The sequence below is a fragment of the Littorina saxatilis genome, linkage group LG5 (assembly GCF_037325665.1).
Source record: "Littorina saxatilis isolate snail1 linkage group LG5, US_GU_Lsax_2.0, whole genome shotgun sequence".
NCBI lineage: Eukaryota > Metazoa > Mollusca > Gastropoda > Littorinimorpha > Littorinidae > Littorina > Littorina saxatilis.
The window spans coordinates 20,255,870-20,268,369 of NC_090249.1; the positions used below are offsets into that span (position 1 = coordinate 20,255,870).

Here is a 12,500-nt window from a genome sequence, read left to right on the forward strand (position 1 = left end):
AAAATGGAGACCCAAGTAGAATTATGAGCAATTAAAACCAGAAGGACAAAATTGTCTTTGTCCTCATTCTTCCTTTTACATTTAGTCAAGTTTTGACTAAATGTTTTAACGTAGAGGGGGGAATCGAGACGATATGTATGATATGTGTGTGTGTGTGTGTGTGTGTGTGTGTGTATGTGTGTGCGTCTGTGCGTGTGTGTGTGTGTGTGTAGAGCGATTCAGACCAAACTACTGGACCCATCTTTATGAAATTTGACATGAGAGTTCCTGGGAATGATATCCCCGGACGTTTTTTTTTCTTTTTTTCGATTTTTTTGATGACGTCATATCCGGCTTTTTGTAAAAGTTGAGGCGGCACTGTCACACCCTCATTTTTTTAAACAAATTGATTGAAATTTTGGCCCAGCAATCTTCGACAAAGGCCGGACTTCGGTATTGCATTTCAGCTTGGTGGCTTAAAAATTAATTAATGACTTTGGTCATTAAAAATCTGAAAATATTGTAAAAAAAAAAATTAAAAAAAATTTAAACGATCCAAATTTACGTTTATCCTATTCTTCATCATGTTCTGATTCCAAAAACATATAAATATGTTATATTCGGATTAAAAACAAGCTCTGAAAATTAAAAATATAAAAATTATTATTAAAATAACATTTCCGAAATCGATTTAAAAACAATTTCATCCAATTCCTTGTGGGTTTTTGATTCCAAAAACATATAGATGTGATATGTTTGGATTTAAAAACACGCTCAGAAAGTTAAAAAGAATAGAGATAAAGAAAAGCGTGCTATCCTTCTCAGCGCAACTACTACCCGCTCTTCTTGTCAATTTCACTGCCTGTGCATCGAGCGGTGGACTGACGCTGCTACGAGTATACGCTCTTGCTGTAAAAAATGCAGTGAGTTCAGTTTCATCCTGTTAGTTCGACAGCTTGGCTAAATGTTGTAATTTCGCCTTACGCGACTTGTTTCTCCTCCACAACCACATAATCTATTTAATCATCATCATCCATCATCATCATCAGTAGCAGCAGCAGCAGTAGCACAAAACAGTTCTGAACCAAAAGCAAAACATTTTGAACTCTTATTAAAAAAAAAAAAAAACACACTCATAAATACGAGGAAAACCCAGACTTAACTTTTGCTAATGTTTCCGAAACTCAATACGGCAAGCGAAGCTAACTCCTACTTCACGCAGAGTCAACCGCTTTTCGCAAGTTTCGTACGAGTCGCGCGCTACCTCATCCACACTTGACCCATCTCAAACTCGCGTGTCGCCCGCATCAGATTCGAGTGCTAGCTACTTACCTGGCTCGTGCAGGGTGTGGACAGACCAGAAAGTTGCATACATCGAGGGGATTATCAAAGATTATAGCCCGCGATGTTTCTCTTTCGTCGAGAGGATGTGTACAGCTTTTAAACGGGGTTAATTTGAATAAGAGCCTAAACTTCTGGGGTAACTTTTTTTGCAAGGTGACGACTGCAAGGAAATTGTATCCAATGAAAACATGACAAAATGACCGGGTGTTAGCACTGGAGTTATGATAATCGTCACCTAAACCCCTTCAGTCAATCGGGTTTTTGATACCGAATACCCGCCTCATCGCCTCTCTCCTCTTCGTTTCAGCAGTCTTGCATACGGATTTCTCTGTCACATCTGCTGTGGTGTTAATTTGTATTTAACGGCCTTTCCATAACACACGACTCCTCTAACAACCCACCCACCCCCTCTTCCTCAGACCACCCCTCTCCATCCCATCATGTATATATTTTCTTCACCCACTTACAATGCCAAGCCAACCAGCTTTAGTTACGTTTACTTTCGGACAGATTTCATGTAGAGAAAATATACTGAACATAAGAGTAAGAACAAATACAGCATTGACACTTGGAGGTGACGCAATTAGGCCTACTGTGATGATCAAACACATTCACTGCTTTAATTGATTATGAATAAGGAATGACCCATAAAATACAAGTTCCCAAATGTGTCATTGAAAAGTGAGTAACAACCGCTTTTTGTGAGTTTTTGCTATTACGAATCATCTACCTGCGTCCGTCAATTGATCTGAGAGGACTTGGAAGAGCAGTGCATTTAAAAACCCTTACCCTGGTGCTATTTCTAATACATATTACAGTGCCGCTGGTGAATTAACAGAGAGAAACATAAAGACAACGGTCATAGTTACAACTGTGTGTGCATAAGCGATCCAAAAACTGTCACCATCCAAACAGGGGGACCCTGTACCGCGACATATGACGTGACAACCAACTGAAACAATACGTACTGAAACGCGACATTTTTCGCGATGTTAAGACATAAGATAAGACATAAGATCATTTACTGTCCATACAATTAATTACAATGGATGGAAAAGTGTGGTTCATCTGCTCTTAAAACAACCAAAACAACATATATTATGACAACAACCTTAAACCAAAAATAAGAACAATAAAACATACGAAGTAAGAACACCCACAGCACTCCAGACAGGCACGTCCGCCACATCCATACTGCACACACACACACACACACACACACACACACACACACGCACACACACACACGCACGCACGCAACGCACGCACGCAAGCACGCACGCACGCACGCACACACACACACACACACACACACACACACACACACACACACACACACACACACACACACTTTCACCTATGACGGAAAGACCTTGCATTGAGACGGATGCACTAACGCAAGGATTCCTTCATGTATCCCTTTTTATTTTTGTGTGAATTTGTCTTCAATTTTAGTTTCTCACTTTGTTAATCATTTGACATATTGATAGATAGGTAAATTCTTGGCATTAGGCTTTTTTTTTCTGGCCTTTTCCGATCTTCAATTTATAATCTTGCGTCATGAGATCGAGAAAGAAAGCAATGACGTGAAATGTTAAACTCTATGACGCACATCCTCTTTCTCTCGTCAAACAAAACTTTGGACAAATTCCTTCCCCACGACGATGAGCAGAGAGAAGAAAAAGAACACATTTCCATGTTGACAGCCCAAGTAATGACATGATTGTGGACTGAAAAGTGTCCATCTACAAGCAACCAGCACTGATAGTTTTCAGAAGACAAATAAAAGGAGAAAAAAAAAAGTTTGTTTTTGTGCAAGGAAGGAACTAGTTTCGTCAGAAGAAGTCTAAAAACAGAACACAAGTTTCAGACAAAACAAAACACGAATCTTTTAGTGACTCTAGCAGCAGCAGCAGCAGGAACAACAACAACAACAACAACAACAGCAAGAACAACAACAGCAACAACAACAACGGCAGCGACATCAACTACAAAATATTGAAATGAGGAGCGACACGGAGAACAAAAACTAGACACACATTCTGCAACTCGGGCAGCAACAACAACAGTGGTAGCGGCAGCAGCAGTAGCAACATTAACACCACCTCCACCACCACCACCTCAACCATCACCATCAACAACACAAACAACAACAACAGTCACAGCGACCACCTCCAACACAACCATCAACACCATCACCACCACAACAAGGCACACCTCACCTCACAACGCCTCACCTCATCGTCCTCAGCATTAACCTTTAACCGGTAACGCTAACGAACTACACAGACTACCAAGATGGCGATCAGGCAGCAAGCCATGATCAACGTTCTGGGCAAGTACTGCCGGCAGTACTTCCTCTTCAAGGACGAGCCGGGCATGGACCAGATCAAGGTCAGACTGCGCAGCGACATCCACCGCACAGAACAGGCAGACCGAGAAGACATCAACTCCAGACTTTTACAACGGTGAATTGTACACAGGGCTGGATCAAGTATAATAGAGGGGGGGGGGGGGGGGGATTTTAAAAATGAGGCAGGTGTCCAGGGGCCGCCCAGTTGGGGGGGGGGGGGGGGGGGGCAGGGTGGCGAACGGTGAGAAAATTTCACATTCCAATGGTAATCTGTGGGTCTATCCTCGTGTCTGAAAACAGAATTGTCTTCAACGAGGTACATCAGGACCCCCCCTCCCCCCCCCCCCCCCCCCCCCCCCCCCCCCCCCCCCCCCCCCCCCCCCCCCCCCCCCCCCAGTCCGGCACTGGTACATGTACAAGTTAACCCGTTCTCTGCCAGGAAATGTTTGCATACAAAGCATTGCCTTTGTTTACCTGAATTGAGAACTTACAGTGTGCCGTAGATGTATACATGAATATACCACAATTATACACATGTTTGTGTATGTGTGTGTGTAGCTTTTCTTCTTCTGTTATTGTTTATTGAACGATTAGTTGCCCGTTAAAGCAAGTTACCGCCGACGTCAGCTGACGCCATAAAGGGTCAAGAGAGAGGGGGAAGGGGAGGTAGGCATATGAGCAGAAAATAACTTGTGCGAAGGTAAAAGTGAGTAGCGCAATGCTTTCGCTGCATGGTATCCCCTGGTGGATCGGGTAGGGGGTGAGATTGGTTAGATTTACGGCTGAAAGCAATTGTGTAGACGATGTTGCGCAGAGAGAACTTGCAACCATTAGTTTCAGAAGTCAGTGTAAAAAAAGATTGAGTATTTGGTTTTTTTTTTAATGCAAACCACATGCAGTTGACAATGAGTTTCAAAAGGTTAGCTTAATGAGGATGGTATAAGCTTTGATGGAGAAACAGTGAGTTTCGCAAGCCAGTTTGTAGAGGATGGAGGGGGCTTTTGCAGGGCTACAAACATCTTCTGTCAAGGTGAGCTTCAGAACTTGGTTTGAAAAGAATTGAGAAAGCCGTTCCAAACAACGAATTTTAGGCAGCGTTGATTTTCAGAAGCTGGCCTGGAAGGAGAGTGCTGTGGTATTTTACAGGGGGGAACTATCTGCAGTGAAAAGTCTCGGAATACATCATGATCATCATGATCATGATCTGATCATAATCATGATCATTAACGTCATCGTCATCATGATCATCATCATCGTCGTCGTAGTTATAATCATGATCATCATCATTATCATCATGATCTTCATTATTATGATGATCATAATCACCATCATCACCCTCATCATCATCATCATCGTCGTCGTTGTCGTCGTCATCATCAGGATCATCATCAGCAGCAGCAGCAGCAGCAGCAGCAGCAGCAACAGCAGCTCTTCCTACCTGTCCACAAAACTAGTTTTTTTCTGCGTGCTGTTCATACAGGCTGCGCGACAACCAAATCGGCTTGCTCAACCCGCAGCACAAGCCCTACGAGCCTGTGTCCGGGTGGCCCGTGCTCAACCTCGATGACCTTGTCCTCACCGCCATGGCTGACCAGCTTGACGAAAAGGTCAGTGTCAGTTCGACTTGTATTGCAGTGAAGTTGATGGTATCAGGTTTTCGTGCAGCGGATATTGTTGTCTGTTCTGACAGACCATGTTGCATGTTCTATCTAGCATATAATGATGCCAGAGTCTTAGACAATTAGTCTTATCCGGTACTGCACCCATTGTGACAATTTAAAAGTCTCTAAAGAACTGATTCTTTTTGGAGTTGCGAACAATGTAGAGGGCCCCAAAGGGTTTAAAATCGTGATCGTGATTGGCGTTTTTTGACCTTTCTGTGACCGTGATTGCCGAAATTTCCATTTCTGTGATCGTGATGGGACTTTGCCCGTGATCCGTGATGACAACAAAATCAAGTCTCGTGATCGTGATCGTCATTTGTTTTCGTGATCGTGATGGGCATTATTGCAAAGCATTTTATTTTCAACGTACATTTTTCACAGCTGTATCACTCTATGATCCTCTATTCGTCAAGGTGTTCGTGATCGTGAAAACAAAAATCAAGGTAACTGTGATCGTGAAAGCTAAAATTTCCCTTCCCGTGATCGTGATGATACCCCCCCTTTGGGGCCCTCAATGTAGTCACAGATAAAGTTTTTGATGTGCTAGTAATGTGTGCCAAACACCACGTATATATATTTCCAAAATGAACAAAATGATCCCTCATTTTCAGACATTTAGTAGAAATCTTAAGCAAAGATTTATTTTAGAAAAGTATAACGCAGTTATGAATAATACATTAGATAAATTTTACAAGGATTGGCGCTAGTATATATATATGCATGTTTTGATGTAACTCCTAGGTTATTCTTTCTACATACCTTTGATACTGCGACCACCATGCAAGCCTCATCCCCCCCCCCCCCATCCCACCCACCCACCCTATGTGTGTTGTAATTGTCCAAGTGTGTTTCTGTTTTATGTTTTTGTCCCCTTGTTTAGGTGATGTCCTGTAATGTACAGCATACATATATACATGTTAAAAAAACAAAACAAAACTCCACAAAAAGAGAATAAAAAAAAAATAAAAAAAAGTCTTATCCAGTACTAGTTATCATGCAACCCATAAAAGCAAGACACCGAACGGAATAAATCGAAATGCTCACTCGTTATTGTTCCTTCGGGAGTTTTCTTTTGAGGCGGTTTACAAGACAGTTCAGACGGCAAGAAATGCACCTTTATTCAGGAAACCGCCTCAGCGGCCCTTGACCGCATGGTGGCGCTGTTTGTGCTGTTAGTCGCCCTAAATGCCATTCATTAAACCCTGTTTCGACCCGCCGACGTCACGTGACGGCTTTAAACTTACCGGATCTACCCCTCGGCTTAACAGTCGCTAACGGCATCATTCCGCCGATGATCTGTTGATGTTTGGATGGCTGTGTCCGCACGTGGTCTTGTATGCCATGGGGCGCCACGCTGATCGTGCTTATTGCGGCTAGCAGGAAGCGTTGAAAGGCGGTGGTTTCCTTTGGTGAGGGTGTTTGCGCGCATGCGTACAGAGCAAGAAGCGAGGTAACAACCTCGTTAGATAAAAGCGCTCAAAGATGGTCTCATGAATGCCAGTTAAAATCGGAATTTAGATCCCTTTAGCTAAAATGGCTCCAGCCGCTGAAGCCACCTAAACAATTTTATTTTTTCCTGAATACGACTACCATGTATAATTATAATGACGGAGCGGTTGGCTGTGACTGTGGCAGGTATGGCAAGCAGTTCGCAGTCAGTTTGAGAAGTTTGAGGTGAAGAAACAGCACGAGAAACGAGGAGGTGAAGCATTTCTGAAGGACTTCAGCACTGTGCATCAGTGCCCAACCTCCGGTTTCAACGCCATCAAGAATCACCTGGCGGAGTCAGAGCAAAGGTGAGAAACCTTGCCCTGTTCTAAGTCGAGTTTACGTTCGACCGAATAAAAAAATAGAGAATGTAATGTCATACAGGCTAAATATTTCGCCTCTTGAGGACAAGATATGGGTTATATGATTATTGGAGTTTTACGCCCTCACAGCTTTTGATGAGATACACACGTGTATGCGTGTTTAGGTGGTATCAGCCATGTGCACTTATGGCAGAATGACCGAGGTCTTTTACGTGCCACTGTGGCGACACGGGGATGGGACATGGATACCGTCCCTGGGTCTGCCCATAAAGTTGACCCAGGCCCATCCCGGCCAGGATTCGAACCTTCCGTTCACATGTCCAGTGCTCTACGTCCGGAGCTACCGGGCCCTCTCGTTCGGCCAAGTAGACGTCGCTGTCTTAGACCTTAGCCTGGGGGAATATCATCAGTGAGGTTTAAGTTAAATGCCGAGGTTGTGCATGTATATTTGTGTGACCTTCGCTGATGGTATGCAGTGCCTTGGCCGGTTGACCGAGTTTGCGTCGCTGTCTCAATGTGTGCTGTGCCTCTTTGTTCAGAAAGAAAGTTGAATTTGCTCCTGTCAGCTCGACTCATCAGTGATTCGAACGTTTCCTATGGGAGTACGTGATATTTATTTTAAAGACTTTACTGCAGATCACGATCTGTTGGTCTGATATGTCGTCAAAAATGTACTTGTTTGATTAAAAACTCACCCTTAAGTGTGAACGATCCATTAGGTTCACCATCTAAGATCTGACAAGGTTCAAATAGAGGGATGGCCTAATATCTAAGGCCAAAAGGAAAACAAATATTACCCGACCGACCCTATATTTCCAGCCGCCGACCCTAAAGCTGGCACATTTTGTCAACCTTACCGAGACAAAGGGAAGTAAGCTCCTTTGGGCTTGAGACAAAATGGTGTTTGTGATGTTTTTATATTGTTATGACGTCAACTACTAAATTCTAATAAAAGCCTTACTACCGACCCTATATATTTCTTTTGGTCACGTTACCCTAAACAAACGTTTGTTTTGTTGTTGTGCCTAATGAACAAGCTTGGGCAGATCTGAACGAGTGAGAACAGTTTTCACGGGAATAAATGTGCCCTGACAGTTTTCACGGGAAGGAATGTGCCCTGACAGTTTTCACGGGAAGGAATGTGCCCTGACAGTTTTCCTGGGAAGGAATGTGCCCTGACAGTTTTCCTGGGAAGGAATGTGCCCTGACAGTTTTCCTGGGAAGGAATGTGCCCTGACAGTTTTCACGGGAAGGAATGTGCCCTGACAGTTTTCCTGGGAAGGAATGTGCCCTGACAGTTTTCCTGGGAAGGAATGTGCCCTGACAGTTTTCCTGGGAAGGAATGTGCCCTGACAGTTTTCACGGGAAGGAATGTGCCCTGACAGTTTTCACGGGAAGGAATGTGCCCTGACAGTTTTCCTGGGAAGGAATGTGCCCTGACAGTTTTCACGGGAAGGAATGTGCCCTGACAGTTTTCACGGGAAGGAATGTGCCCTAACAGTTTTCACGGGAAGGAATGTGCCCTGACAGTTTTCCTGGGAAGGAATGTGCCCTGACAGTTTTCACGGGAAGGAATGTGCCCTGACAGTTTTCACTGGAAGGAATGTGCCCTGACAGTTTTCACGGGAAGGAATGTGCCCTGACAGTTTTCACGGGAAGGAATGTGCCCTGACAGTTTTCACGGGAAGGAATGTGCCCTGACAGTTTTCCTGGGAAGGAATGTGCCCTGACAGTTTTCACGGGAAGGAATGTGCCCTGACAGTTTTCACGGGAAGGAATGTGCCCTGACAGTTTTCACGGGAAGGAATGTGCCCTGACAGTTTTCACGGGAAGGAATGTGCCCTGACAGTTTTCCTGGGAAGGAATGTGCCCTGACAGTTTTCACGGGAAGGAATGTGCCCTGACAGTTTTCACGGGAAGGAATGTGCCCTGACAGTTTTCACGGGAAGGAATGTGCCCTGACAGTTTTCCTGGGAAGGAATGTGCCCTGACAGTTTTCACGGGAAGGAATGTGCCCTGACAGTTTTCACGGGAAGGAATGTGCCCTGACAGTTTTCACGGGAAGGAATGTGCCCTGACAGTTTTCACGGGAAGGAATGTGCCCTGACAGTTTTCCTGGGAAGGAATGTGCCCTGACAGTTTTCACGGGAAGGAATGTGCCCTGACAGTTTTCACGGGAAGGAATGTGCCCTGACAGTTTTCACGGGAAGGAATGTGCCCTGACAGTTTTCCTGGGAAGGAATGTGCCCTGACAGTTTTCACGGGAAGGAATGTGCCCTGACAGTTTTCACGGGAAGGAATGTGCCCTGACAGTTTTCACGGGAAGGAATGTGCCCTGACACCCGTAGCACACACATTTCTGCCTTCCTAAGAGGCTTTATACCGCAGCATGTCTGGCTCTTAGGAAGGGCCTATACCGCGTCATGGCGTGACATTCCGCGTGTTTCCTTCCTTCTAAGAGGACGCTACGGTTGTCTTTTTCTTCTTCTTCTTCTTCTTCTTCTTCTTCTTCTTCTTCTTCTTCTTTTGCTTAGTAATATTTATTGATTGGCTGGTTATTATGACTATCGGTAAAACACTATCAAAACAAGCAGCAACATCATCCGCTCGCAACCTGCAACACCCTTCTTGACAAGTGCCCTATTGAATGTGATCGAAAAGAGGGTTGTATTAAATCTAAAAAAGGAACCGAAGAACATGATCAGTAAACCGGAAGGAAACACGCGGAATGTCACGCCATGACGCGGTATGGGCCCTAAGAGCCAGACATGCTGCGGTATGAAGCCTCTTAGGAAGGCTTCATACCGATGTGTGTGCTACGGTTGGCCCTGAAGGTTTCTTCTTCTTCTTCTTCTTCTTCTTCTTCTTCTTCTTCTTCTTCTTCTTCTTCTTCTTCTTTCATGAGCTGAAACTCCCACGTTCACTCATGTTTTTGCACGAGTAGATTTTTACGTGTATGACCGTTTTTACCCGCCATTCTGGCTGCATACGCCGACTTCAGGGGAATCATGCTGGGTATTTTCGTGTTTCTGTAACCCACCGAACTCTGACATGGATTACAGGATCTTTTCCCTGCGCCCTTAGTCTTTTGCGTGCGTGTACAAACGAAGGGGGATACGGTTCTAGCGGGTCTGCACATAAGTTAACATGGGAGATCGGAAAAATCTCCACCTCGCGGCCGAGGCTGGGATTTGAACTCACGACCTTCCGATTAGGAGGCCGATGTCGTGTCTACTACGCCACTGCGCCTGTCGTAAAGGCTTCATCCCTAAGTAGAGCGCGCAAATGGCACCTCAGTTCAAGCTGATGATCTACACACGTACGTAGAGGTTACATGCCGAGTCTCAGTGATTATTAAAAATAATGGTCGAAGTTAGCGGATCATGAAAAATGCGAGCTTCAGCGAGCTTTTTCATGACCGCGAACTGAGACCATTATTTTTAATAATCACTGAGACGAGGTGTGTAACCTCTTTATTCCTCATTTCTTCAGTTATTCAAAGAAAACAGGAGTTTTTGTGCGAAAGTTTGATCGAATCCGAATCACTCAACCAGTCAACCTGCGCAGGCGATCGACTAATGCGCGGTTGTATAGTTCCGTGCAAATCATTCCATTCTGTTTACACTTCTTGTCAGTTTCCCTGTTTTGGACTAAAATCAAGTACACAGATATACTGTTATTCTGCTGTGGCGGTAAAGGCAGATATTGTGTGTTCTTTTTATGTTTTAGTATCGCTTAAGATAATGTTCTTTCGTCAAATGGGACTAGCAGACGAACATTTGCACCCGTGTTCCAACGTTAATTACTGTATGAAGTTCAGTTTTCTGGGGAAAATAGTGTATGAAACCGCTTTATGTTGTTTAAATTGATGAGATGTGTGCATTTGGTTGCGTGTGATCTGTTTATAAAATGAAATATTGTTAAAAACTGACCGGCGGATTGCAGTCAGTGTTGTCGAAGAAACTGCGTTAAAAGAAGGGGAACTACTCTTGTCGCTAGAGTATGAGTTACTTGCCTTGGGAATTTGCTTGTGATGAACGGGTTTGTGCACGGCAGATCTAGATTCAGAAAACAACCGAACTCATGGATTTTATATGGAGATTCATGTGTTCAGGCCTGTAGTTGTTAATTTAAATGCGGTATGTTTGTATTGTTTGCTCCAGAAATGTATACTTCGTACATTAGAGCGTTCGGAACTTTTCAGTCGCAAAAGTAGTACCGAAACAGAACAGCTTCTCAACCCATTGCACTATCGAGGATTCAGGCTGTTGCTGGCTCGTTATTTGTTTGGTTGCTGGGTCATTATCGAAAAATAACTAGCTCTACAAGTTTACAGAGGTAAAGAAGCAGAGGGGGGAATAAGATATGAGTCAGTGCCACAAAGACCAGTGTGGTCGCTAATGCAGCAAGCCTAACCCAACGAAGGTTCGACTTAGCAATACTTAGGGATCCACTTGGTAAACCGTAAGTCTTGCGGGAATAGATTCGAACTGAGGCCTGTGGACCGCAGTGTAACCTTTGACCTCGGCAGTGTCAAACGTAGTGGCAACGACCAATTGGAGACTAGTAAATAGAAATGCCAGGTGTCTATTGGTCGGCTTGTCACTGTCGCAGTGTCAAAATGCGCACTGACATCCGCAGTGGCTGGCATGCTATATTCGGCCCGCGATAACGGACATCATTGAAGTCCTCACAAAACAGGGTTTAGCCTGGGAGAAAAAGGCAATGGGTCGACATTTGTCCCCATCAACCAAATTCCGATGGGACATCAAATTATAATCGAAGGCAAGAAGCGCAAAAGAGGCCTGTACGCGTTTTGACCAAAGATGCAAAAGGGTGCAACATGGTGCCATCTGAGAATTAACCGCTATATCGTGTTATCTTTGTATGTGTGAGCATTGAGCGTGTATGTGTGTGTGTGTGTGTGTGTGTGTGTGTGTGTGTGTGTGTGTCACGTGTTGTGTGTATGTGTGTGTGTGTGTGTGTGTGTGTGTGTGTGTGTGTGTGTGTGTGTGTGTGTGTGTGTGTGTGTGTGCGATCCGATGTAAAGTGTACATTTGGTGGCGCAGTGGTACGTAATCTCTATGCGCCCTTTGACGCACTTAAGGGAATTGTGATGGGACATTAATTTGAGATTTAATGCGCCAATGGCGTAGGGCGCACTTGTAAATCAAACCCTGCAAAGGATTTACATGACATTCTAATTTCTTCATGTTGGGTCACCAGGATTCACAGCGTGAAGGCCGGCTTCGACTTCCATGGTCACTTTCTCAGAAAGTGCGAGGCCCGCTCCAAAAAGGATTTGCCCATACAGAGTACCCTCCGGAAGTACGATGCCACACCTAAATT

General features: G+C 44.4%; 1 protein-coding gene across 1 annotated transcript in view; it reads left to right on the forward strand.

Annotated features, from left to right (window-relative positions):
• The first annotated feature begins 2,919 nt into the window (after positions 1-2,919).
• Positions 2,920-12,500, forward strand: part of LOC138966510 (uncharacterized) — a 39,231-nt gene continuing 29,650 nt past the window's right edge. Inside the window, exons 1-4 of the mRNA XM_070338777.1 lie at positions 2,920-3,791; positions 5,157-5,283; positions 6,976-7,136; positions 12,378-12,500. The exon at positions 12,378-12,500 is cut by the window's right edge and continues 13 nt beyond it. Of these exons, the coding sequence (XP_070194878.1) occupies positions 3,622-3,791; positions 5,157-5,283; positions 6,976-7,136; positions 12,378-12,500 (581 nt within the window). The 5' untranslated portion in view covers positions 2,920-3,621. The remainder of the gene's footprint in view (positions 3,792-5,156; positions 5,284-6,975; positions 7,137-12,377) is intronic.